The sequence below is a fragment of the Dendrobates tinctorius genome, unplaced genomic scaffold, assembly GCF_039654945.1.
Source record: "Dendrobates tinctorius isolate UK_male_01 unplaced genomic scaffold, ASM3965494v1 ptg000079l, whole genome shotgun sequence".
Taxonomy (NCBI): Eukaryota; Metazoa; Chordata; class Amphibia; order Anura; family Dendrobatidae; genus Dendrobates; species Dendrobates tinctorius.
The window spans coordinates 25,674,941-25,702,171 of record NW_027361747.1 but is presented as its reverse complement, the minus strand read 5'-3'; the positions used below and the strand labels follow the sequence as shown (position 1 = coordinate 25,702,171).

General features: G+C 40.9%; 1 protein-coding gene across 1 annotated transcript in view; it reads left to right on the top strand.

Annotated features, from left to right (window-relative positions):
• The window catches only part of MSR1 (macrophage scavenger receptor 1), a 60,696-nt gene that overhangs the window by 21,237 nt on the left and 12,228 nt on the right, over positions 1-27,231 (top strand). Inside the window, exons 5-6 of the mRNA XM_073583602.1 lie at positions 1,243-1,429; positions 23,151-23,222. Of these exons, the coding sequence (XP_073439703.1) occupies positions 1,243-1,429; positions 23,151-23,222 (259 nt within the window). The remainder of the gene's footprint in view (positions 1-1,242; positions 1,430-23,150; positions 23,223-27,231) is intronic.

Here is a 27,231-nt window from a genome sequence, read left to right as displayed (position 1 = left end):
TTTCACCTGCGGATTTTACAAAATCCGCGCGGATGAATCCGCACCTAATCCGCAGCGTGTGCACACAGCCTAAGAGTTTCTCCAATGATGATTGCATCCATATATCTAATAGAAGAAATAAAAGAACTTTGTAGACTACCTTGATTAAAAAAAAAATGATTTTTTTTTCTTCCGCTACAATGTCTGTCTCATTGCTTACAGACTGCAAAGATGATGTAGCCTAATCTTATGATATTATGCACTATCATCGGTCCTGTACTTCTCGCTAATGCACAATTGCTCGGCTAGCAAAAAGTAGGGCACATTTGGAAGAGAGCGTTAGACTGGAAAAGGGTTTGATTGCAGTCTGCAACCATTGGAACATGTCTATACAGGAGTCTTGACAAAACATGGTTTGATATTATAAATGAAGACTATTTGCAAAGTATTTTAGGTGCATTAAAACAATATAAAATAGAAACAACGTTGGGTACTTAATAACTTAATGCTTATGACTATGATAAGCTGGAGATATTACAGGACTCAATCATGCTATACTAAATAAATGTTTAAAGCTATTGATTTCCTACAAATGCGTCCATGCTAGAGAAGTTCCTCAAATGCACGTTTCATCAGAAGCACAAAGAGTAACCGTCATTGGTAAACTCTGTATCCAGTGAAGACAGACTTTCCCATTACTAAGATAGATGACAGTTGGTGATTCTAAACTTCCATGAAAATAGAAGAAGGAGGAGCTTTAGCCAGAAACAGACATTCTGCAGCAAGTGCTCCTCAAACAGTAGCAGTTCTCTAAAGAAGTTTATGAGCACCAACTGCCAACTACTATCTCTGTAATAGGAATTCAATGAACACAGATTTTTCCTGAGATTTGAGAATTCTGTTAATGACTGATTGGTCCACAAGGAGAAAGAAGCAGATTTCTTTATTAAGATATATTACAAAGTTTATTATTTTCATGTGTACTATTTATTTATGAAGAAATAAAAACAATGGTTACTGTTTAAAGATGTGGGAACATCTCAAAGTGAAACCTAAAAACAAAGAAAAATATTAAAAAAAAACTGCAACTAATTGGGGGGACAAGGTTTATCCAAAACCCGAAAATTCCTTTAAGATTAGAATAACATGTGCCATTTTGGCACACAAACTTGCACCAGAAAATCACAAAAATCACGTGTTATTTCAAGCTCTAAAAACAAATATTACCTTGTAAATATTTTCTATGTTTTTTTTTATTTAAAGGAAATTGGGCAACAGTACACATATTTTCAGAATGCCTCCATAAATTTCACTAATGTAAATGAGAAATATATCATCCTGGAACAAGAAATGAAAGAAGAAGTGAAAATACTGAATCAAGTCACTAATGACCTCAAATTAAAAGACTGGGAACGTTCAATTACATTAAAAAACTTAACACTAATTCAAGGTAAGATTTTTAACAATCAAAAACCGTGCAATAATAATGGTAAAAGCTTTTTTATTTCTTGTTATAAAATATTACTTTTGGTACTAATAAACTACCATACAGTATTTTACATAAGAAGACTTACTAGTGACAGAGCAGCATCCATTATTAGTACACTGTACATGTAAAATAACCTACCATAGATTTCCAGCAGATCTGCCACCAAATATGCCAAAATGCATATACTATTATATAGATCTTTTAGATCTGATGAGGCTGGTCTACTTACCTTTAAGATCCATGTCGGAATTGGTTAAATAATCGTGCAATAAAACATGCATTTTATGAGCCCAGCTAAAACTAGTTTCAATATCAGGCATTCAAACTTTCACAAATGTAAAAGAAATACACAGGAGCTTCTCACAAAATTAGAATATCATTAAATAGTGAATTTATTTCAATTGTTCAATACAAAAAGTAAAACTCATATATTATATAGAGCTATAACAAACAGAGAGATCTATTTCAAGTGTTTATTTCTGTTAATCTAGAATCTGATGAGGGCATACAGCCAAAGAAAACCTAAGTCATAAGCTCAGTAGATTAGAATTAGAAAAAACACCAGCAAAAGCTTCCTGAGGTCCTATAGTCTGTTTCAATCATGGGGAAGACTGCTGACTTTACAGATGTCCAGAAGGCAGTCATTGATACACTCCACAAGAAGGGTAAGCCACAAAAGGTCATTGCTATAGAAGCTGACTCTTTGCAGAGTGCTGTATCCAAGCACATTATTGCAAAGTTGAGTGAAAGGAAAAAGTGTGGTAGAAAAAGGTGCACAAACAAGTGGGATAACCACAGCCTTGAAAAGATTGTTAAGAAAATGGCCATTCAAAAATTTGGGTGAGATTCACAAGGAGTGGACTGCTGCTGCAGTCATTGCTTCAAGTGCCACCACACACAGATGTATCCAGGACATGGGCTACAAATGTCAAGCCACTAATGACCAATAGACAATGCCAGAAGCATCTTACCTGGGTCAAAGAGAAAAAGAACTGGACTGTTGCTCAGTGGTCCAAGGAGTTGTTTTCAAATGAAAGCAAATTTTGTATTTCATTTGGAAATCAAGGTCCCAGAGTCTGGAGGGAAATGGGAGAGACAGACAATCCAAGCTGCTTGAGGTCTAGTGTGAAGTTTCCACAATCAGTGATGATTTAGGGAGCTATGTCATCTGCTGGTGTAGGTCCAACAATGCAGACAAGATAAAGGCTGCTATCAAAGCAACCTGGGCTTTCATCCATAACACCTCAGTAGTGTTACAGGCTGAGCGCCTCCATGCCATGCCCCGTTTTTGCAGTAATTGATGCGAAAGGAGCCCCGACCAAATATTAAGAGCACTTACTGAACATACATTTCAATAGGCCTACATTTTGGATTTTAAAATCATTTTTCAAGCTGGTGTTATAAAGTATTCTAATTTACTGAGATAATGACTTTTGGGTTTTCATTGGCTGTAAGACATAATTATAAACATTAACAGAAATAAACACTTGAAATAGATCATTCTGTTTGTAATGACTCTATATAATATAAGAGTTTCAATTTTTGTTTTGAATATCTGAAATAAATTACCATATTTTCTGCTTTGTCAGACGCACTTTTTTTCCCCCAAATTTGGGGGGAAAATAGGGGTGCATCTTACAATGCAAATATAACTTATCTGTGCTGCCGCTGCGGGTATCTGCTGCTTGCCGCTGCGCTCTGTCCTCCGTGTGCTGCCGCCACGCTCTGTCCCCCGGTGCTTGCCGCCGCGCTCTGTCCCATGCTGCGTGGGGGCTCTGACGTTCCATCCATGTTTTCTTGTCTGTTCGGTGGATTGCTTCCTGGAAAATGGCCACCGTGCAAGCGCAGCTGGAGATCTCGGAACTGAAATCTCGAGAGATGAGATTTCAGCACTGGTTTATTATTTCATTTTTGTTGCAGGAGGTGAGGGAGTCGGGGATTAAGCAATGCAGTAACATCTGTGAGCTGATATTATTAGCCTGGGAGGCTTTACGGCTATTGGCTCCTTCCCAGAATATTAACATCAATCATCAGCCATCTGCTTTTCCTTTGCTGGTTACGAAAATTACGAGGGAGCCCATGCAATTCTTATAGAAAATGTTTTGAAAAGATATTGCGTTTCACGCAGATTTTGTGTGTTTGTGCATCCTTATTTAACTCTTTATGTACCGTTTTATTAATGAGGGTATCTGGCCAACATCTGTTCATTACTAAACCTCGGACTTGGTATTACATACATATATATACATATATATATAGTATATATACTGTGTGTATATATATATATATATAAATAGTCACTTATATTTGTTTTGTGTGTGTAAACATTATATTTGAACATGGTATGTAATGATATTATGGTTTTCAATGGAGAATGAAAAAGAAGCGGTTGAACAGGAAAATGACATCACAATTTCTACTGCGTTTTCTGTCAAGTGAGGCAGAAACTACGCATAAATTTCCATAAGCAAATCCGCAATGTGCGCACCTAGCCTTAGCGAAGTTATTGACACCAGTTTGCTGTTAAGGGTATGTTTACACTGGGCATTTTGCTGCGTTTTTTTCTGCGGCAAAACCTGATTTCTTGGCAGGAAAGAAGCTGAGTCAAAGAAGCAGGTTTAGGTGCGTTTTTGGTGCATTTTTTGTTGCAGTTTTGGTGCTTTTTTTGCTGTGTTTTTCATTGTGGTTTTTTGGTGCATTTTTCGGGCTAACTTGTGTCTCTTTGTCCATGCTAATAAAATTTAGTTTCTGTCCATGAGTTTTATGCAGCAAAAGGCTGCAAATAATGATACCTGCATTTTTTCTGCTTTTTTTAATGCACACACAGACACCCGCATGCACCTGCAGACACACGCAAACACACAGACAACCGCACACACATGCAAATAGCTGCACATGCACACAGACACCTGCACACATGCAGACAGCCGCATACATACACACATATTCTTTGCTAAATTTCAAATCGCAATATTTTTCACAGCAGTGACCTGGGAGTCAGAAATGCTTCCAGGTGTCTTCCCCATGCTGTTCCCATGTCATTTGACCACTTTTCCCATAGATTTCTGCAGTTTTTAGACCCTCAATAGGCCTCCGGGGTGGGGGGGTCACGGCAAAAAAGCTTGGGTTTCCCATAGACTTACATTGGGCTCGTTACTTGGGTCGAGCACCCGAGCATTCTAATTTGCTTGACCTGAGCAAGAGCACCCAAGCATTTTAGTGCTTGCTCATCGTCATCACTAGTAGTTACTATACTGCTACAGTTACTATGCCTGGTGAAGACATCTGAGTAGTCCCAAAAGCTTGCTATTTGTTACCATCTTTTCAGTTAGCCATTAAAAGGTATAAAACACTGAGGACTCTGAAATTTTAATATTTTCTATCTAATGGCTAACACAATACAAAGATATAATTACCTGTGTCTTTTCACAGAAATCCACCTGTGTAGAGAGGAGAACATATCAAAGTGCTTGTACAGAAAGATCTCTAACCCATCTAACCCAATCTTTGGAAAGGAATTATCCATTGATGAAAGGCAGATGGAAAAGGGAGGGCTGAGTCTTTTCTACAAAAATATGGTTGATTCTCGTACTTAACTCATTTCCTTGATTTTAACTAAGGGTTTTGATGATTTCATCACTGCAATTGTAAATTGGAAATTTATGTAAGATCTTTCATTATTTCTTTAGATTCAGATCTCTGACTGCATGCAGCTGCCACTAGAGGGAACTTTAGATTTTATTATATATTGTTCATACATTGGGTCTCTGTATTAAAACAGTATGAAAATATACCAAAAGAGAGGGCACTCCATGTCAACAATGTCTCAACACATATGCCGTGGAGGAAAAGGTGTTCAACTCACCTCTGGTAGTTGTACATGCCAGGTACAACACTGATGCTAAGCAATGAAAGACAGCAGTCCTATAGTGCTGCAGCACCTTCAGCCCGCTCTTGGCATCCTTTTCAGGAGCCTTGATATAGTGTAAAATGATGAAAGGTTGGCAGTGGAGATCCAAGGGGTGCCATTCTCTGAATCAGGAAATATCCAAATCTCAGGAGACGAGATCTCAATCTGAGCATGCGCCGCCCCTAGCTGCCATTTTCCCGGAGGCGACTGCATCGCAGCAATGGATGTGTGGTGCCTCTGGGCTTTCACAAGATGCTGGCGCAGCCCCTGCACCACAGAGTACCGGCCGAACTTGCGGCACCAGCCTGGGAAGGGAATGTGATAATCGTCCTGCAGAGGCAAACAACCGCAGAATCGCCCCACTCCTACTGCCGCACAATAGTTCCCCCAAAATTTATGGGGAAAGAAGTGTGTCTTATAGTCAAAAAATACGGTACCTTAAATTTTATTGCCCAAGTTTTTGTAGTAATTGTCGGTGTACACGTTGTACTCTTGGTGAAAAAAATGGCATAAATAGTTCCCAAGCAATTATATCCAGGATGTCAATTGTCTAGAGGACGTTTGATGAGTTTATTTGGCGGTTCCCACCTTCATAAGTTAGAAAGGTGCACGTGTACCTTGATATGCGCTCACACATTTTGTATATTTTAACACAGTATTTGGCGTGCTTGTAGGGAATAAAGTAATGACAAACAGCCTTGAGGGACTCATCAACTGCAACATTTTGGTCTGAGGAATACTAGAAAGATGTATATCTTTGTACCGTGTTAGCCAGTAGATAGAAAAATAGAGAGTCCTCAGTGGGTGATACTTTTTAATGGCTAACTGAAAAGATGGTAACAAATTGCAATCTTTCGAGACTACTCAGGTCTCTTCATCAGGCATTGACTAATACAAAATCTGAAGAATCACATATTTATACACAACACAGCACAGAAAAAATGCAATAGATAAGACAAGTGACGTGAAGCAGAACTATCATTATTGGGGAGTGATAGACAGTTATGGCAATAAATATTGGCCCAGTTCATAGATAAGGAGTGAAAGTTTTATTGTCCTCTGATTGGGGTCTGGTAATGTGTTGTGATGCCCCACAAGGTCTTAGGAGCAAATTCCTTAATTGATGTAAAAAGACATAAATCCATGTGACACATTCATTCCTGCACTGAAAGTGTCAAAGGTCGTCATGAGTTTGTACTCCCAGAGTTTTCTGTCTCTCTGAGATGTGAAGTTACCTTTCAATACCAGTAATTTCATGTCCATGGTGGTGTGATCAGGCATACAAAAATGTTTTGCCACCGGTAGATCTATTCTTTTTTCTCTTATTGTGTGGAGGTGAGAATTCATCCTTATTCTCAGCTTTTGCCAGGTCTCCCCCACATACAGACCCCTAGTCGGACATTCAGTACAAATAATTAAGTATGCCACATTAGATGTGATGCAGCTGAAAGTACGTGGAATCTTGTAGTCCTGATGTGAATTGGGGATCTTTATCTTGTCCGTGGTCATTATAAATGGACAGGTTTTACATTTTTTCTGGTTGCAAGGAATGGTTCCTGCAGCTGTTGGAGAGAACAGAGAGCTTCTGACAATGATGCTTCTTAGATTTTTGGGGTGCCTAAAACACAGTAGTGGGGGTCTGGAAAAATGGATTGTAATCAGGCATCTTTTTGTAGTAAAGGTTGTAGTTTCCGTGCAGCTCCCCTTAGCACTTTCAGATTTGGATTGTAGGTGACTACTAGAGGCAAAGTCAATGAGTTTGTGGGAAAAAGAGGCTACATCCAGTTCCTTGAGGTTCATGCAGATCTTAGCAAATGAGGAGAAAGAGAATTTGAAAAGATTGAATGAAAAGCTCAATGAGCAGATTGAAATAACAAAAAAAATTAAGAGTGAAAGTGACTTCACTACTAAAGAAAGTCAATTACAAAATTCTATTGAAAAATTTCAGTACAATTTTAAAAGAGAGGAAACATAAACAATTCCTCAGAGATCTGCAGGACTTCATGGACAACAAAATATATCAAATTGTGGTGGAGAGACAGGAAAGAGGTGATAGGGATAGAGATGCAGAACTGTCATCAACGGAAACGGACCTGTCTGACACAGATAATAGGAGCAGCACCTCTAGGGGTCGACAACGAGGAAGGGGTAGGGGTTACTACAGAGGAGATAGGTATTAACCCTCAGCTGCTGGGCCTGGTTTTTTAGATCGGCCATACCAGTTAAGGAATCGGAATCCCTTCAGCAGGGATTAAACTTGCAAATTGTGAATCTGTCTGGGAGACAACTTAATGCTCTTGAAATATCGGTACTTTCAAAGCGGCTTTCCTTTATACACACCTCAGATTTCTTTTTATTTGACATGATTAAAGATCTTAATCTCTTTGCTAGAAAGCTTCAATGGCATACATTTTTTAAACAAAGGGATAAAAGATATGAATGGAATATGATATTCCTCCTGATATGCTTTCTGATGTACAAATTCTGGCATACCTGGACAGTATTCCAACAACAGATAAAGGACTAGGTCCTTTTACACAATTGAAAAATCCTAGTAAGAAGATGGCTCCAACTGTAGGAGATCTCTCGGCCATAGATGTCTTTTTGAATTTGAGAACCCAAGACATTAAAGAATATACTCAGGGCAAATGTAGGTATAACCTCATGAAGGAACAGGTTTTTGCTCTTCGTGACTTGGAAATGGACAAATCTGTAATTTTTAAACCGTCCAATAAGGGGGGTAACGTGATTGTGATGGATATCGAGAAATATAAAAACATGTGCCTTTCCCTCCTTAATGATCAAAATACCTACTCCCGGGGTGTATGTAATCCAACATCTACATGTGTTGTTGACCTAATGGCCATTTTATTGAGGGCCAGAATTGATAAATTGATCAGTGATGATGAGTATTCTTTTCTTCTCCCTCAACACCCAGTAATGGCATCCTTTTATTCCCTACCTAAAATCCATAAGGGAGTGAACCCTTTGAGGGGAAGACCCATCGTTTCCGGGATTGGGAGTCTATGTCAGAATATAGGGATCTATATTGACAGAATCTTGAGACCCTTTGTCTCCTCCCTTCCTTTGTACATCAGGGACACGATGGATCTACTCCGGACATTAGAGGGTATCACCCTGGAATCTAATGTGCTGGTGGCAAGTATTGATGTAGAGGCCCTGTATTCCTCTATTCCACATGATTGTGGTAGGAGGGGGGTACAACACTTTCTTTCCACAAGAGGTTGACAGTTCCAGGCCCGTAGTGAGTTGGTGGTGACATTCTAAAGGTACTGTCACACTAAGCGATATCGCTAGCAATATCGCTATAACTTGTGACGTTATAGCGATATTGGTAGCGATATCGCTGTGTCTGATACTTACCTACGACCCACTCCCCCGCTGGTTATCGCTGATCGCGTGAGAACGTCCTGGACCGCTTCTCGCTGTCAGCTTCCTGCGGCGCTTCCTGTGGAGAGACAAGCGACGAGCGTGGAGCCAAGCGGGAGGACGCAGGATCGCCTAGTGTGACAGGTAAGTAGCGACTCCCGTCCCCAGCGATGTCGCTGGTGAGATCTGCCTGTGTGGCAGCTCACTAGTGACCACTTAGCGATGTACCAGCGATCCTGACCGCGTCATGTCGCTGGTCGGGATCGCTGGTACATCGCTAAGTGTGACAGTACCTTTAGACTTGGTACTCTAGAACAACTACTTTTGCTTTGATGGACAAATCTTCCACCAGCTCAGGGGCACCGCAATGGGTAGACCCTGGGCGCCTAGTTATGCAAATTTTTTCCTGGGCTGGTGGGAGGATAATTGTGTGTTTACTGAAGCCCATGAGGAATTTACAGCCCATATAGACCTTTGGGCTAGGTTTATAGATGATGTCTTCATCCTATGGGGTGGTACCAAGGAAACATTCCAGAAATTGATGATGTCCTTGAACTGTAACAACATAGGACTAAAATATACCTTGCAATTTGTTACCATCTTTTCAGTTAGCCATTAAAAGGTATCAACCACTGAGGACTCTCTATTTTTCGATCTGAGAAATAGGAATTTAAAAATCTTTTAGGAGGGAAATTTGGTGGCGTTTTGATTTGGTAAGGCAATTGCAGTTGGGATCATTCTTTGGGGGCTTGAAAATTATCGCTAAAATGAAGGAATCTCATTAGGGCTTCATAACTGGCTCGGGACTTCACAGTTGCAAATACAGGGGTGATGTGGACAGATTCTGTTGCCCAGTAGTAAGTGGATTTTATTTTACTAAGCCCATGTTGAGCATAAGGCCCCAAAAATGTTTTATTTCAGGGACATTTGTGGGGACCCATGAACAGGAATGAAAGAATGTGGGTTTTGGGGAAATACATTTTTGAGCAATTTGGTCTGGAAGGCAATTAATTGTAGGACTACTGTGGTATCAAAAATTTGGAAAAATTCAAATGGGTTAAAATTGGTGACATCTAATTAATTTTATTACCATTGACTGCTCAAAAATGGGGAATTTGAGGAGAAAATGCATTGTCGAGACACCACTGTGGGGGGGGGGAGACTGCAGAACATGGCCCTTCCTCTGATGTTTCAGCAGTGATGACTAATTCCTCTACCATCAGGCTGTGGGATTAAGTAAAAAAGAGGAGCAGTCACTGTCTGCAAACTGTTCTGCTTTAGAAGCAGATTTGGTTTCTTTTCTGGAACTGTGGGAGCAAAGCAGGGTGTACATCTGCTCCACAATAAACATTCTGTGGGTCATTGTTTTATTTTATACGAATGCCTAGCAAAAAATACCTAGTCTTAACACTAGTAAGCCTAACCTAATCTAACACTAATAAACCTAACCTAATCTAAAACTAATAGACCTATTGTAATGTAATGTAGTAATTGTATTTATTATTTTTTATAATTTTTTTGTTTAACTTCTGAACGAACCCTGAAGCATAACCCTCAGGCCCAAACTCCACCCTAACCCCAACCCTAAGCCAATCCTAAGCCCAATCCTATCCGTAGCTAAAGGGAAAAAGAAAGAAAGAAAGAAAGAAAGATTATAAAATAAAAAAAATTAAAAAATATAATCTGACTAGGGGATCCCAAATATTGGGCTTTTTATAACTGTGATTTGATCTATCACAGTGAACAAAAATCAGGGACCAATAGAAAAAATCCCTATTGTTGCCGAGTACCGGACAGCAGATGTTGACTGGTATCTCCATTTCTTAATCAATCATAGCCTGTCGAAGCATTTCCTAATGTGTAAGCAAAAAAGGCATGATAATTTACGCTTGTCCATTCTTGAACATATATCTGAGACCAGTCCAGAGGCAGAATAACAGAGAGTTCTTCTGGATATATAAATTGGCTATTTTATATCCAGAGGGTTTGAATATCAGTATTGAGCACACTCATTGATTGAACATCATATAACTTAGCTAGGAGAGGTTTTGATTAATTAAAGTATTAAATTTATAGATTCTTTTTATAAACATAAATAAGTCCTGTCAAACAATTTTAATAGCCTGGGAAACTTTATGGCTATTGGTCCGTTTCCAAAAAATAACATCAGCCCCCAGCCATCACTTTCCATCTGCTGCTTATGAAAATGACAGTGGACCCCAGGCTGTTGTATTCATTTTCTCTTTATTTAATAACAAGTACAGTAAAAAACACACCCAAAGTAACCTTAGTTCACAGCATCCAGATGTTCCAGCAGCTGGAAACTCCAGTAACCTTAAAATGTTCCTTAAAATTTCCTATGAGGCATCTAGATCTGGTGGCTGTGAACTGAAAGGTTACCTGAGTTCACAGCCATCTGGTCTCATGGTAGCTCGAGTGCTGGACTGATGAATCCTGCTGAATGTCGGACTAGTGGTTGCTCAGCAGTCCAGCACTGGAACTTGCAAAGCAAGAGAAACAGCTCTTGAACTCAGGTTACCTTGGTACCCAAACTGAATTTTGGCTTGGTTTGGCACGAAGCAGACAGCCTTTTCGAAAGAATGAAGGACAGATGTATCCTGCACGGATTCAAGGTTCAATAAAAAAGCGCCACTTATTAGATCAATTAAGCATCAATGGTTCAAAATAATAAATCATGAGAGTTTGACAACCTACTGTCTCCTTCCTATTTATCTCGCAGACTGTAATCCCACAAGGGCCCTCTCCTTTCTATACCAGCCTGTCATTGTTAGTTTGTTCTTTGTAATTTATATTTGTATTTCATATGTAACCCCATCACATGTATGGCAGCATGGAATCAATGGTGTTCTAAAAATAAATAATAATAATGCATTACTTGGTGAGATCAATTTCTTTATAATCATTTTTTGCATGTTGCTTTAATATATACACATTGTAGTCACTTTTCACATGCAGTGGCTTATTTTCTTTTTTTCTACAATTTACCATCTTATAATTCATCATTTTTATGATCGCTTTTTTTCTGTAATGTGATGATCTTGTGTATTTTTTGTTTTTTTGACCATATATTTATGTTTATTTTTCTACTGTTATTTACTAGTTTGATTGGATTTAGTTTTATATATATTTTTTTTCATGATTTATAAGGGTTAATATGCTTTGCTCAGAATTGACTAATCTTCATTGCAGGCCTGATATCCAGAACTATAGTAATATGATTCTCTATCCCATTACAATGAAGGCACTGTTCAATGTAGCATTTCTTCGCTTACAATTTACCATTTAGGGTGTGTGCAGACTCTGCGGAATCCACTGCGGATTAATCCGCACGGATTTTGCAAAAACCGCAGATATCTTTATTTAATAACAAACAATTAACAATTAACAATTAACAACAATTATCTGCGGTTTAGCCTGCGGTTTGGTCCTGCGGATTTACCTTCTCCACAATGGTGGAGATAGGAACCCGCTGCGGATTCCGCAGAAAGAATTGACATGTCACTTCTTTCTGCGGTTTCAAAACCGTCTACACAGCGGTTTTTGGTTACCATTCATTTGAATGGTACTGTACACCGCAGCTAAAACTGCTGCGGGTCCGCAGCGGCCAAAACCGCTGCAGAACCGCAGCGGAATCTGCAGCGTGTGCACATACCCTTATACTGTATTTTTTATAACCATATTTCTGTGCAGTCCTGACAGTATAAATAATACATTTCTTTGAATTTTGATTTTATATATATATATATACACTCACTGGCCACTTTATTAGGTACACCTGTCCAACTGTGTGTTAAGACTTAATTTCTAATCAGCCAATCACATGGCGGCAACTCAGTGCATTTAGGCATGTAGACATGGTCAAGACAATCTCCTGCAGTTCAAACCGAGCATCAGTATGGGGAAGAAAGGTGATTTGAGCGCCTTTGAACGTGGCATGATTGTTGGTGCCAGAAGGGCTGGTCTGAGAATTTCAGAAACTGCTGATCTACTGGGATTTTCACGCACAACCATCTCTAGGGTTTACAGAGAATGGTCCGAAAAAGAAAAAAAATCCAGTGAGCGGCAGTTCTGTGGCCGGAAATGCCATGTTGATGCCAGAGGTCAGAGGAGAATGGGCAGACTGGTTCGAGCTGATAGAAAGGCAACAGTGACTCAAATTGCCACCCGTTACAACCAAGGTAGGCAGAAGAGCATCTCTGAACGCACAGTGCGTCGAACTTTGAGGCAGATGGGCTACAGCAGCAGAAGACCACACTGGGTACCACTCCTCTCAGCTAAGAACAGGAAACTGAGGCTACAATTTGCACAAGCTCATCGAAATTGGACAGTAGAAGATTGGAAAAACGTTGCCTGGTCTGATGAGTCTCGATTTCTGCTGCGACATTCGGATGGTAGGGTCAGAATTTGGCGTAAACAACATGAAAGCATGGATCCATCCTGCCTTGTATCAACGGTTCAGGCTGGTGGTGGTGGTGTCATGGTGTGGGGAATTTTTTCTGGGCACTCTTTGGGCCCCTTGGTACCAATTGAGCATCGTTGCAACGCCACAGCCTACCTGAGTATTGTTGCTGACCATGTCCATCCCTTTATGACCACAATGTACCCAACATCTGATGGCTACTTTCAGCAGGATAATGCGCCATGTCATAAAGCTCGAATCATCTCAGATTGGTTTCTTGAACATGACAATGAGTTTACTGTACTCAAATGGCCTCCTCAGTCACCAGATCTCAATCCAATAGAGCATCTTTGGGATGTGGTGGAACGGGAGATTCGCATCAGGGATGTGCAGCCGACAAATCTGCGCCAACTGTGTGATGCCATCATGTCAATATGGTCCAAAATCTCTGAGGAATGCTTCCAGCACCTTGTTGAATCTCTGCCACGAAGAATTGAGGCAGTTTTGAAGGCAAAAGGGGGTCCAACCCCTTACTAGCATGGTGTACCTAATAAAGTGGCCAGTGAGTGTATATATATATATATATATATATATATATATATATATATGTTTTTGCATGTTTTTTTTGCATTTTCTATATACTTGTTTGATCAGACTCAGTTATATATACATTTGAAACTAAAAGATCAAAATCACACTGGTGCTAAACTCAAAGTACTTATGTTAAAAGCCACTGGCACCCTGGCAGATAAAGTGTGCAACTCTGTATGAAATAGCAATCCACATGTAAATAGTAAATAATAAATTAGGTTGCCGCGCTAGTAACAAGATAGAATAGGACTGCTGTCCCCAAATACTTCAAACATCATATAGTCCAGGGGATGGCACTTACTTTTGAGTGCCCGAAATTGTCCTTGTCCAGATCTTCCATTTATGCAAATGGATATGCACTCTTTGGATGTAGTCCAAACTAGGGAGCATCCTCCCATTCACTAAAAGTTCCCCCTTGCTCGTATCTGAGAGCTTCGGCGGTCAGCCTCCGCCGATGGCGCCACCGTGTAGTAGTGTGGTGAGCCGGTGGCGTGAATAGCAGGAGGGGGCGTGGTTAGCGGGGATATCACCTGCCAGTAATGATGGACATACACAGGGGCCAATCCCGGCGCGCTTCGAGGGTCCCGTCCCTCTTTCTCAAGGTATGGCTCCTGTGCTACCGCTGTCTTCTTATCACCACACTCACATATCCCTTCCATTGGTCCGCTGAATCAATTTGCAGATAGCCAACTCTAGAACAGACTATTACCCTACTGAACTTTACACAGTATCATTTCACTCTTGATTCTACATTACCGCTGCTCTGCATATATGAATTAAATTGCTACAATTAATTAAATTGATAAAAATGTGGTCCAATGTAACTGCGAGCACTGGCAGCGTTTCCCTCCACACCAACACCCCCTGAGGAAGAAGCAACGAAACGTGAGCTGGTGTAGAGGAAAACGCTGCCATTGCTCACAGTTACATTGGACCTCAATGAAGTATTCACTTGTATAGGTAACGTAAAATTATCTTTGAATTAATCCACTTATGTATTCCATTAAGTAGCACTGTAGGTCTTTATAATGAGGCACTTGTACCTTTTCCCATTATAATATGCTTAATGGTTTTGTAAAGACTTCTACATGGACATATTAGTGTAAAAAAAATTTTCTTGCATATACAGTATATGGGCCTATAGCCCTTAGTGAAACTGATTTCCTATTGCGGTTCCTTTGGTCTTATTTTCTTAGTATTTATACTATATCTTGGTCACTACAGTGCTCTGGCATCTCGTTCCCTCGTCTAGAGGCATCTTGTGCATGACTTTTTCTAATTGGTTCTGTACAAGTCCCCTCTAAAATGTAAAGTGCTGCGGAATATGTCGGCGCTATAGCAATAAAATTTATTATTATTATTATTATTATTATTATTATTAATTGGTTCATTTTATTTTAATATTTATTAATAAAATATATATTTTTAAACAAACACAATTGCAAAAGTGGTTTTTTACGTGTGTTGTGGATGAAATTCACTTTTCTAGTTCACACTGGTTGATTTTTCTGTAAAGTACAATGTAAAAATATAATTGAAAGGTCCCCAGGTCAAAAAAATGTGTAGCAAAGGTAATGGTCAAATGCAATAGACAATACCAATTTCCAGTGTCTCCGAACTCAGAGAAGACAGTGCCATAAGAAATGCTCAGCTTACCCATAGTACTGCCTGCCAACGTGTGTCCGGTGCAGCCCCGACGTGCGTTTTTTTTACCTGGGAGACCTTTCAATGATATTTTTACATTGTACTTTACAGGCATGATGCACTTTGGAGCATGATAATACTCTGGTACTTTGAGGTCGTGCTTGCTCAGCTTTTTCTCTTGCTCCCTCCATGTGATATAACCAAGGTTTGGTGTCCTTCACACATGAATCTTCTATGTGCTTTGTCTTTTTAGTTGTCTGTTACATGTATTATGCCTTGTAATTTGTTCTTCAAGAAAATCCTACAAAACCTCATGGAGTCATTGTCCAAACATCATTATAATCAAAAAATTAGCCAAAGAAATATTTCATCAGGTAGGAAAATATTCCCTTTTTCACCATATATACCACAATAGAACAGTATTCCTAGCCAAAAAAAGTGTTTTTTTTAAAACTTAACATTTAATAGTTAATTTTTAAGAAGAGGTTAATGCCTCCATAAAAACATGTGTACATATTCCCCACACAAGACAAATTCCATTAAAATAGCTAACGACCTCACTCCCTGTTTAGGAGATATAATGTGTCAATTGCAATTGCTCCCTGTCTCGGAAGATCAATTCAAGACAAAAATACAGATTTCAGTAATTTCACCATATACATCAGTAGACTTATCTCCTCCACCGCATTCAAAAGGAAACCAGTCCCAAATGGGAAAAACAATCAAATCTGATAATCACATTTAAGGAGAAAAAGGAACATTCTCACCATTTGTTGTGGTTGTCCTTCATATCAATTTTCTCTCCCATAGTAAAAAGAGAGAGAGAGCCTGGAGTCCAGCATTTTCCCTGTCAGTCCCTGCGTTTTTGAATGACCCTGGCCTCAAATATATATCCCCCCGGACAGATAGCATAATTCATTAATCAAAGATTCAAATGTGGCCATTTTTTAGGTGGGATTATTTATCAGATATAGAGAAAAATTTAATCATTTTATCCAATATTTTGGTGCTAATACAAAGCAGTGGTATTTTTTGGATGGATTCTCAATAATTATAAAGAGAAATAACTAAATAAAGCAGCTAAATGTCAACTGTCCACTGCCTCTTGTTCTATATGAAAGGACATGCTGTCCAGTTGTTCCCGACTATAGGTATACAGTGGGGCAAAAAAGTATTTAGTCAGTCAGCAATAGTGCAAGTTCCACCACTTAAAAAGATGAGAGGCGTCTGTAATTTACATCATAGGTAGACCTCAACTATGGGAGACAAACTGAGAAAAAAAATCCAGAAAATCACATTGTCTGTTTTTTTTTCATTTTATTTGCATATTATGGTGGAAAATAAGTATTTGGTCAGAAACAAAATTTCATCTCAATACTTTGTGATATATCCTTTGTTGGCAATGACAGAGGTCAAACGTTTTCTGTAAGTCTTCACAAGGTTGCCACACACTGTTGTTGGTATGTTGGCCCATTCCTCCATGCAGGTCTCCTCTAGAGCAGTGATGTTTTTGGCTTTTTGCTTGGCAACACGGACTGTCAACTCCCTCCAAAGGTTTTCTATAGGGTTGAGATCTGGAGACTGGCTAGGCCACTCCAGGACCTTGAAATGCTTCTTACGAAGCCACTCCTTCGTTGCCCTGGCGGTGTGCTTTGGATCATTGTCATGTTGAAAGACCCAGCCACGTTTTATCTTCAATGCCCTTGCTGATGGAAGGAGGTGTGCACTCAAAATCTCACGATACATGGCCCCATTCATTCTTTCATGTACCCAGATCAGTCGTCCTGGCCCCTTTGCAGAGAAACAGCCCCAAAGCATGATGTTTCCACCACCATGCTTTACAGTAGGTATGGTGTTTGATGGATGCAACTCAGTATTCTTTTTCCTCCAAACACGACAAGTTGTGTTTCTACCAAACAGTTGCAGTTTGGTTTCATCAGACCATAGGACATTCTCCCAAAACTCCTCTGGATCATCCAAATGCTCTCTAGCAAACTTCAGACGGGCCCGGACATGTACAGGCTTAAGCAGTGGGACACGTCTGGCACTGCAGGATCTGAGTCCATGGTGGCGTAGTGTGTTACTTATGGTAGGCCTTGTTACATTGGTCCCAGCTCTCTGCAGTTCATTCACTAGGTCCCCCCGCGTGGTTCTGGGATTTTTGCTCACCGTTCTTGTGATCATTCTGACCCCACGGGGTGGGATTCTGCGTGGAGCACCAGATCGAGAAAGATTATCAGTGGTCTTGTATGTCTTCCATTTTCTAATTATTGCTCCCACAGTTGATTTCTTCACTCCAAGCTGGTTGGCTATTGCAGATTCAGTCTTCCCAGCCTGGTGCAGGGCTACAATTTTGTTTCTGGTGTCCTTTGACAGCTCTTTGGTCTTCACCATAGTGGAGTTTGGAGTCAGACTGTTTGAGGGTGTGCACAGGTGTCTTTTTATACTGATAACAAGTTTAAACAGGTGCCATTACTACAGGTAATGAGTGGAGGAAAGAGGAGACTCTTAAAGAAGAAGTTACAGGTCTGTGAGAGTCAGAAATCTTGATTGCTTGTTTCTGACCAAATACTTATTTTCCACCAAAATATGCAAATAAAAGGAAAAAAAAACAGACAATGTGATTTTCTGGATTTTTTTTCTCAGTTTGTCTCCCATAGTTGAGGTCTACCTATGATGTAAATTACAGACGCCTCTCATCTTTTTAAGTGGTGGAACTTGCACTATTGCTGACTGACTAAATACTTTTTTGCCCCACTGTATATGGGGAATATTTTCCTACCTGATTAAATATTTCTTTGGCTAATTTTTGATTATAATGATGTTTGGACAATGACTCCATGAGGTTTTGTAGGATTTATGAATCAGGGAGACTCTCTGTCAGTGCAGTAATGTGTCCAGAAATTCAGAGAATTTAAGGAGTTTAAGGCGTGAATCAGACGGCCGTACATTTTTTCATCTGAGAGAATCAGATCAGTTATGGTAATGACACTCTCATCAGCTTCGTGGGATCCAATTCTCTCAGATGAGAGAATTGTAGCACAGTCGTGGAGAAGATGGAGAACAAAATTTCTCCATCTTCTCCATTCTGTGAGCTTGTGGAAATCAGACTGTACTCACATGTCATCCGAGTGCAATCCGATAATTTCCACACACCCATTGACTTGAAAGGGTGTGTGACATCCAATTTGCGCTGCAGATATCAGCATGCAGCAATTTTTTTTCTCATGCCAAATTGGTATGAGAAAGATAACACTGATCTGTACTGCCCCATATAATAACATTGGTGTAAGTGCCATATGATAAAACAATGCTTAGCACTTGTCCAATGTATACGCTCATGTGAGAGAACCCAAGAAACAAGCCAGGAACCGAGGAACGATCCAAACAGAGATAAAGAGTAGATGTCAAGAAAACAAAATGAGACAAAGACTCAAATTAGTCTAAAGATATCTATGAATATGAACTTCCATAGCTCATAGGACTAGAATCAGTAAGGCTACTTTCACACATCAGGTTTTCGGCGTCAGGCGCGATCCGGCGTCGTGCCGGAATGCCGGATCCGGCAAATGTTTTGTAAAACCTGAAGTGCCGGATCCGGTTTTCTGCCGGATCCGTCTTGTTCTTGACAGACAAAACCGGATCCGTCTCATCCGGTTCATCCTTTTTTCTATCCGTTTTTCTATCCGTTTTTCGACGGATTACGCCGGATCCGGTTTTTAAAATTTACCCTTCTGGCCTTCCGAACGGGATTGGCTACTGGAAAACTAGATATAGCATGTTCCTACAGCCCTTCTTTGACAGGTTGTAGAGAAGAAAGTGCAGGTTGGAGAGAAGAGCAAGTTACTGGCGAAGATGGATGTTGTCATTGGAAATATTACCACTATAAGTTCTGTGACGGTTTCAGTAATGAGGGACAATTTTGCACTATACTTTATGTCACCTCAAGGCAGAGTACACTGGCAGGATGACAGAGTGTGAAAGATTTGTGCCCTAACCAAACTTGTGTACCTTCTGGACCAACAGTATATACCTTTGCCAACCAAAGTTGGCTATCTTGTCATGGTCTTACTATTTTTACCTTTAGGCCACAGGTGTGTACCTGGTTGTGTTTTATGCAAAGTATTTCACCTTTTAACAAAAGTTGTGTACATTGGTAGGAAATCACCAACAATAAACACAACTTTTTAGGTGAAATACTTTGCTTCAAACACAACCAGGAACACAACTGTGGCAAAAAGCTAAAATTTACCCACAGTTATATACCTGGTTTTGAATACCTTTTTACCTTTGAAATACCCTGTATTTAACCTTTTTTTAAAACATAGTTCGCCGCAGAAAGAAATGACAGACAACCATTGTGAAACGATAATTTAACTTTTATTTAAATTTTTTTTTTTTTTGTAAAATGTTTTTAAAGTGCAAAAAACTTTTTTAATAAAGGTTTTAAACCCAATGGGCATTTTTATTACAAAAAACACACATTACAAATCTGTGTACTGTGGGGTGGAAATACTGCTGGAGGGGCTGCGGGACACTTCGACACTGGGTGTGTGGAGAGAGGACTGGGATCGTGGTGGGGAAGGAACAGTTAGAGATGATGGTGTTGAAAAAGCTACAGAATGGGTGGACATGTGGGAGGCAGAAGAGGTGGTGGGCGGTGGAGTGGAGGGTTGGGCAGGGACTGTAGGAGCAGATGATGTTGATGGAAAGTTGTATGGGGAAGGAGTTTGGTACGGGGAAGGAGTTTGGTACGGGGAAGGAGTTTGGTACGGTGCAGGTTGCTGGAAGTGGGGAGATGTCTGGTACTGGGGAGGTTGCTGGTACTGGTGAGGTTGCTGGTATGTAATAGGAGGGGGAGGATGGAAAGTGGCTGGAGGGGGTGCAGATGTAATAGGAGGGGGAGGATGGAAAGTGGCTGGAGGGGGTGCAGATGTAATAGGAGGGGGAGGATGGAAAGTGGCTGGAGGGGGTGCAGGTGGAGGAACTACAGTGGTGGGAGGTGGAGGTTGGGAGGTAACCTGCTGTAGAGCACCGTGGCACGAATGCATTACATGCATCTGCTGGGTAGGAGATAGCGTTTCCATGCGCTCCACAACAGACCTGAAAAAGGTGTGGTTTGGCGAAGATCTTGCTTCTGAATGCATGGTTTGCAGAAGTGTCTTCACCTCCAGAATGCTGGAGTTGATCTGCTGAAAGCCTGCGGAGATTTGCTCTGACAAGACTTTGAGACAGTTCTGGAAAGATGCATTCAGATGCAAGAACTCTTGCGCATAACTCTTTTCCTGACCCCTCTGCCGCTGCCGCCCAGTACCCGCAGGTGTACTAGAGGTGGCAGGGGCAGAAGGGTGGGGTAAAGGGAAAGCGATCTCCTCACCAGCAGCTTCATGTAATGTAGGCGGCCACGATGCTCCTGTGCTGGTGGATGGGACAGATGGGTCAAATGTGTGGGAAGGCTGGGAAGGTGCAGATGTACCGGGGCGGTCGAAGTGTCCCTCGGTGCCGGTCTCCTCAGGGATCGCCTCAGAAGGGTCCAATCGTGCAGGCTCCCGAGTGCTGCTCACCGTGCTGTGTAATAAAGAGAAAAAAAAACAATTAAAATACTGACATGGTATGGCCCTGGCTGAAAAAAAAAAGTTACATCTAACATTCTTTTCACATGTGGTGTGTAATATTTACCTTCTGGTGAGCATTGTTTCCCGGAGGAACGACAGGGCTTGTGCGTACTTGTACTTGCTCCTGCGTCCTCCAGATCCACTCGGGGCCCGCATCTCTTTATTGAACTCCTTCTTGAAACGATCCCTCACAGACCGCCACCGATTCACAATTCTGTTCCCTGAAACGAGAAAGGAGTGGTTAGTATACAACATCAGTGTTTCACAAACTCCAGTCCTCATGGTCCCCAGGGGTCATGTTTTCAGGATTTCCATAGTAAATAGAAATCCTGAACACATGATCCGTGGGGACCACGAGGACTGGAGTTCGGGAAACACTGGTTTACATCAAGCAACCGGTACTGTATATACTTATGCTCTTTAATCTGGGCCCGATCTTCGAGGTCCTCCCAGCGGCCCACAAGGAGAGAACAGATTTCCTCCCAGAGTCGTCGGGTAACTATCAGGTCAGCGTGGCGGCGGTCAGCCATATTCCAGAGCGGCTCCCTTTCTCTGATGAGATCGATGAGGTGGTCCACATCAATCCCTCCATCCTCACCGTCAGAGTCGGGAGCACGCTGTGAAGGCTGTTAAAGAAAAAGACAAAAATAACATAATTAGCCTCCACAAAAGAAATGACATAAAAAGTGCAAAAAAACAAAGCAAAAATATTTATACTTACACGCTGGTGACCGCCGCGTTGCTGTCGCCGACGACCCTGGGAGGCACTGCGAGGACCTCTTGGCCGAGCACCAGATTGGGAATACTAGAGAAGAAAACAAAAAATGTTATGTCTTTGGATGTAGGCATTTGTTTGCTGTGTGTGGTCTGCAGAACATTGTTTTCTATGTGTTGTGTGTAGTGTGATGTTGTGTTTCTGCGTTTGATGCAAAAAACTTACCAATTGTGAGCCCACTCCAGGTGTCTGTCCACCCCTTCCTTCTTCTTCTGGGAGCTCCTCTTCATCTTGTGATTCCTGTTTTGAAATAAAAGTCAATGAATAGACATATATTACAGAGATGATGGATTTTGGAAATAAAAACTTACCGTCAAACGCTGACGATGCGAGGGAGGGCTCCCAGAAGAAGATGTGCTGTCCTGTTGATGGCCAGACTCCATGGCTGTGGGTATTGCTGCTGCTGTTGCTGCTGCCAGTGATGCCATTTCTGCTGCTGCTGCTGCTGCATCTCTTTGGCGGCTGTTGAATAAAGAGAAACAAAGGGCCAATGAATATCTTGATATTCCATGGCCCTAGTTTGGAGGAATGGGGGATTTGATAATTACCGTCTCTCATCTGCTTCTGGACTCCCCTCCTCAGCATGTTCCCTTTGCTGCTCCATTTGGGGTGGTGGTGGTGCTGATGGTGCTGCAGATGTCTGCTGCCTTCTCCTGGTTCTTGGCTTGGGTGGCATGTTGGGTGTGGCTGTGGGTCCCACTGTCTTGCTTTTATATATGTCTTGTGGGCAGAGCTACTGAGCATGCTCAGACCAAAAAAACCGGATCCGGCCACCGGATCCGGCTTTCGCCGGATCCGGCGCATTGCGGCGCTCATAGGCTTTCATTGTGTGAAAAAGCCGGACGCGCCGGATCCGGCGTGTCCGGCTTTTTCGCCGGAGACAAAAAACGTTACAGTAGACGTTTTTTCCAGACGCCGGATCGCGACACATTGCCGGATCCGACGAAAACCGGATGAAACGCATGGCCATCCGGCGCGATCCGGCGCGATCCGGCGCAAATGCAAGTCAATGGGGGGGAAACCGGATCCGGCATTGCATTTCGCCGGATCCGGTTTCTGTCAAAAGCGCCGGATCGCGCCTGACGGCGAAAACCTGATGTGTGAAAGAGGCCTAACTCAAGGTATGTGAAGGCTAAGCATTAATAAGTATAGAAAAGAGCTTCTTATGGGCCCATTTTGTCTTGCTACAAACATTACTTACTTTTGATTCATATGTAATTAACAATATTTGTAATACTTGGAGAGTAGAGAGGTAGCCAGATGGTGTGACCTCTTTACTTTTCATGTGACATAGTTTTTATGCTCCAACAAAGTGATTTCTGTGCTTTGCATTATAGGTCCTCCAGGACCAAAAGGAGACAAGGGTGACCGAGGCGTAGTAGGAGCCTCAGGAATGTATGGACTCAGAGGTACATTAGTAATCATTGGTTCTTACTGTACTTTAGAAATGTGATGGAATTAAGCATTAAATATACTGACACCTACATTAGCATTATGAGCTAAAGGTAAAGAACTAATATGCACAATCATTTTAAGAAAACATATACTACATTAGTCCAGCACGCCCCCTCCTTTGATAAGCAGCTCACTGTCTACGGACTTTGTACATGGAGGGCCTGGTGTGGGCGGGGTTCGCTTTTCAGCTCTGCTTCAGTCTAAAAGCTCTGATTGTGTCACAACTGCTGCACCCAGTAATCTAAGGGATACATTAATGGATTCAGCTTCTCTTTGCCTACATTACACTGCTCTCAGGTGACAGATTCCATTTAAGGAAACCTCACCTATCAAGCAAAATGCGCCCAGCATGAGTTTCGCATCAGCTTTAAGCTTGATGTAAAATGCTGTGCCTTTTCCGTGATCTGTGAGACTTCCATAACGCCACGGTGCATCTTTATAACCATGAGACACCACCGCATATTCTTTATATTTTTCTTTATCCTTTGTCTCGTATTACCCATTTTGGGCTCATACATTTACTTGAGAATCTTTTCTTAACGCTGTGACTATGTATACAGTATATTAGATGTAATATGGCTCTTTATTTGTTCTGCGCCACATCTTACTTGGGTGGTTGGTGTCATTGTTCACCTATCCACAGTATTTGTAATGTCTAACTTTCTATGCTTACTTCATTGTCTTTTAAATACTATGTAACAATGACAATAATATATATACTTTCCCGTATGTTGAGCATTGCACATTTTTTGTATTGATGCCTTTTTTTAAAATATTCATAACGAAACAGATATATGATGTGAATGAGCTGACCAATATCACATGAAAAAAGAAGAAACTGCCCCTGTGTGAATCACAGAAACCAATGATGCTGACATTGAAAGAATATTTTTTGTGTCAGCAAGTCAGAAGTTGAAAAAGACATGCAAGTTGCTTCCAACCATATGAAACTGAGAATGTGCTACTACAGCTGATAAATGCAGCATCCTTCGTGTGAATTTTAATCATTACACTGTCCACATCAGAATATACTTTTTAATCATCATGGACCTATTGTATACAATATTTGTGAAAATTGTGAATGGTAAGTTGGATCTACACGGAAGGTCATACTTTATCCCATACCTATGAATTTGTCAGAAAACAGTGTCAGTGTAAGCTCCGTGGAACGCCGTGGAGGACACTACTAGGACAATGTGCCCGCATTAGTTATTCTCCTTCAGAGTCTCTGTATCAGTGAAGAATTTATATACCTATAAAGCAGTAAAAACTCAGCATAAAGTAAGCAATAGAAAGACTGCAAATGTCATATTTGCATTATAGGACATTTTACTTCTCATTTTTAGTAGGTCCAGGTTCAACCTTAGGTGTGTGACCTGTGCAGTAACACAGAGAGCATCACCTATCACCACTGAAGGAGCCATGATGACTTGAGTACTCCACGGTTATAATGCAGCTACATTCCCCAATTTATTGCCTACTTGTTTTATTTAGACAGCTAACTTTGAGTGTAATTTGGGCACAGAATGAGTTAATTTTTTTAGTTTCATGCCATAAATGTGGATATCAATAGAAGATACAGCATAGAGCACCAATTCACCTAAGATTAGCCTTGGTTACAGATTTGTCCACTCTTCACTTTCTGCATATTAGAACTTCATTTTCTCACTATACAAATTCAATACATCAATGTGGCATGTGAGCAAAATCCTTGACAGGATGCAATTCACATCACAAACATTAGGTGAATATATATACGAAATGGTAGATCAGGTGAAATAAGTGAACAAGTCACCAATTTTCTAAGTAATCATATTTCAAAAGGTGCTGTTGACATTAAATTCTCACCAGATGTCGGTTGCAATCCATTTAATCCACACTAGCAAATAAATCAGGCTATAGATGTCCATAAATTAAATTATGTGTAAAAATTAGAAATGACACAAGGGAAATGTATTGAAAACATTTATTGAAATGTATTTAATACTTCGCACACAAGCCTTTATTGATGATGTCAGCTTCAAGATGCCTGCTGTATGGAGAAACTAGTCACATGCAATGCTCAGGTGTGATTTTGGCCCATTCTTCCACACAAACACTCTTCAAATCATGAATGTCCCGTGTGTTCTTTCCATGAACTTTGAGCATTAGTTCCTTCCATTAATTTTCTATTGGATTCAGGTCAGTTGATTGGCTAAGCCATTCTAAGAGCTTTATTTTTTTTTCGTTGAAACCAATTGAGTTTCCTTGGTTGTGTGTTTGGGATTCATTGTCTTGCTGTAATGTCCACCCTCATTTCATCATCATCCTGGTAGATAGCAGCAATAATGTCTTGGTACATTTGTCCATTCTTCCTTCCTTCAATTATATGAAATTTGCCAGTGCCGCATGATGAAAAATAGCACAACACCATGATGTTCCCAACTCCAAACTTCACTGTTGACATGGTGTTTTTCGGGTGATATGGCCTCCAAATATGGTATGTTTTACGGCATCCAAAGAGTTCAATTTTTTTTCTCATTTGACAAAACTGTATTCTCCCAGTCTTTCAGAGGTTTGTCTAAATGTTGTTGAGCAAACTTTAAACATGCTTGAGCATGCTTTTTGTACAATGGAAACTCGAGTGATGAGCATGCATGCAGGCCATGGAGGTTGAGTTCATCACTTATTGTTTTCTTTGAAAAAATTGTACCTGCTGATTCCAGGTCTTTCTGTAACTCTTCATAGGTGGTCCCTGGTTCTTGAACAATTCTTCAGATAATTCTTTTCACTCCTCTGTCTAAATACAGTGGGGAAAAAAGTATTTAGTCAGCCACAAGTTGTGCAAGTTCTCTCACTTAAAAAGATGAGAGAGTCATGTAATTGACATCATAGGTAAACCACAACTATGAGAGTCAAAATGAGAAAACAAATCCAGAAAATCATCTTGTCTGATTTGGCAAGATTTATTTTGCATATTATGGTGGAAAATAAGTAGTTGGTCATTAATAAAAGTTCATCTCAGTATTTTGTTATATATCCTTTGTTGGCAATAATAGAGGTCAAACGTTTTCTGTAAGTCTTCTCAAGGTTGGCACACACTGTTGGTGGTATGTTGGCCCATTCCTCCATGCAGATTTCCTCTAGAGCAGTGATGTTTTGGGTCTGTCACTGGGCAACACGGACTTTCAACTCCCTCCAAATGTTCTTTATGGAGTTGAGATATGGAGACTGGCTAGGCCACTCTAGGACCTTCATGTGCTTCTTACAAAGCCACCCCTTCATTGCCCTGGCAGTGTGTTTGGGATCATTATCATGCTGAAAGACCCATCCACGTTTCATCTTCAATGCCCTTGCTGATGGAAGGAGGTTTGCACTCAAAATCTCACGATACATGGCCCTATTCATTCTTTCATGTACATGCATCAGTCGTCCTGGTCCCATTGCAGAGAAACAGCCCCAAAGCATGATGTTGCCACCCCCATTCTTCACAGTAGGTATGATGTTCTTTGGATGCAACTCAGCATTTTGTCTCCTCCAAACACAACAAGTTTTGTTTCTACCAAACAGTTCTACTTTGGTTTCATCAGACCATATGACATTCTCCCAATACTCTTCTGGATAATCCAAATGCCCTCTAGCAAACTTCAGATGGGCCCGGACATGTACTGGCTTAAGCAGGGGGACACATCTGGCACTGCAGGATCTGAGTCCCTGGCAGCGTAGTGTGTTACTGATGGAAGCCTTTGTTACTGTGTTCCCAGCTCTATGCAGATCATTCACTAGGTCCCCCTGTGTGGTTCTGGGATTTTTGCTTACTGTTCTTGTTATTACTTTGACCCCACAGGGTGAGATCTTGCATGGAGCCCCAGATTGAGGGAGATTATCAGTGGTCTTGTATGGCTTCCATTTTCTTATTATTGCTCCCACAGATAATTTCATCACACCAAGCTGCTTGCCTCTTGCAGATTCAGTCTTTCCAGC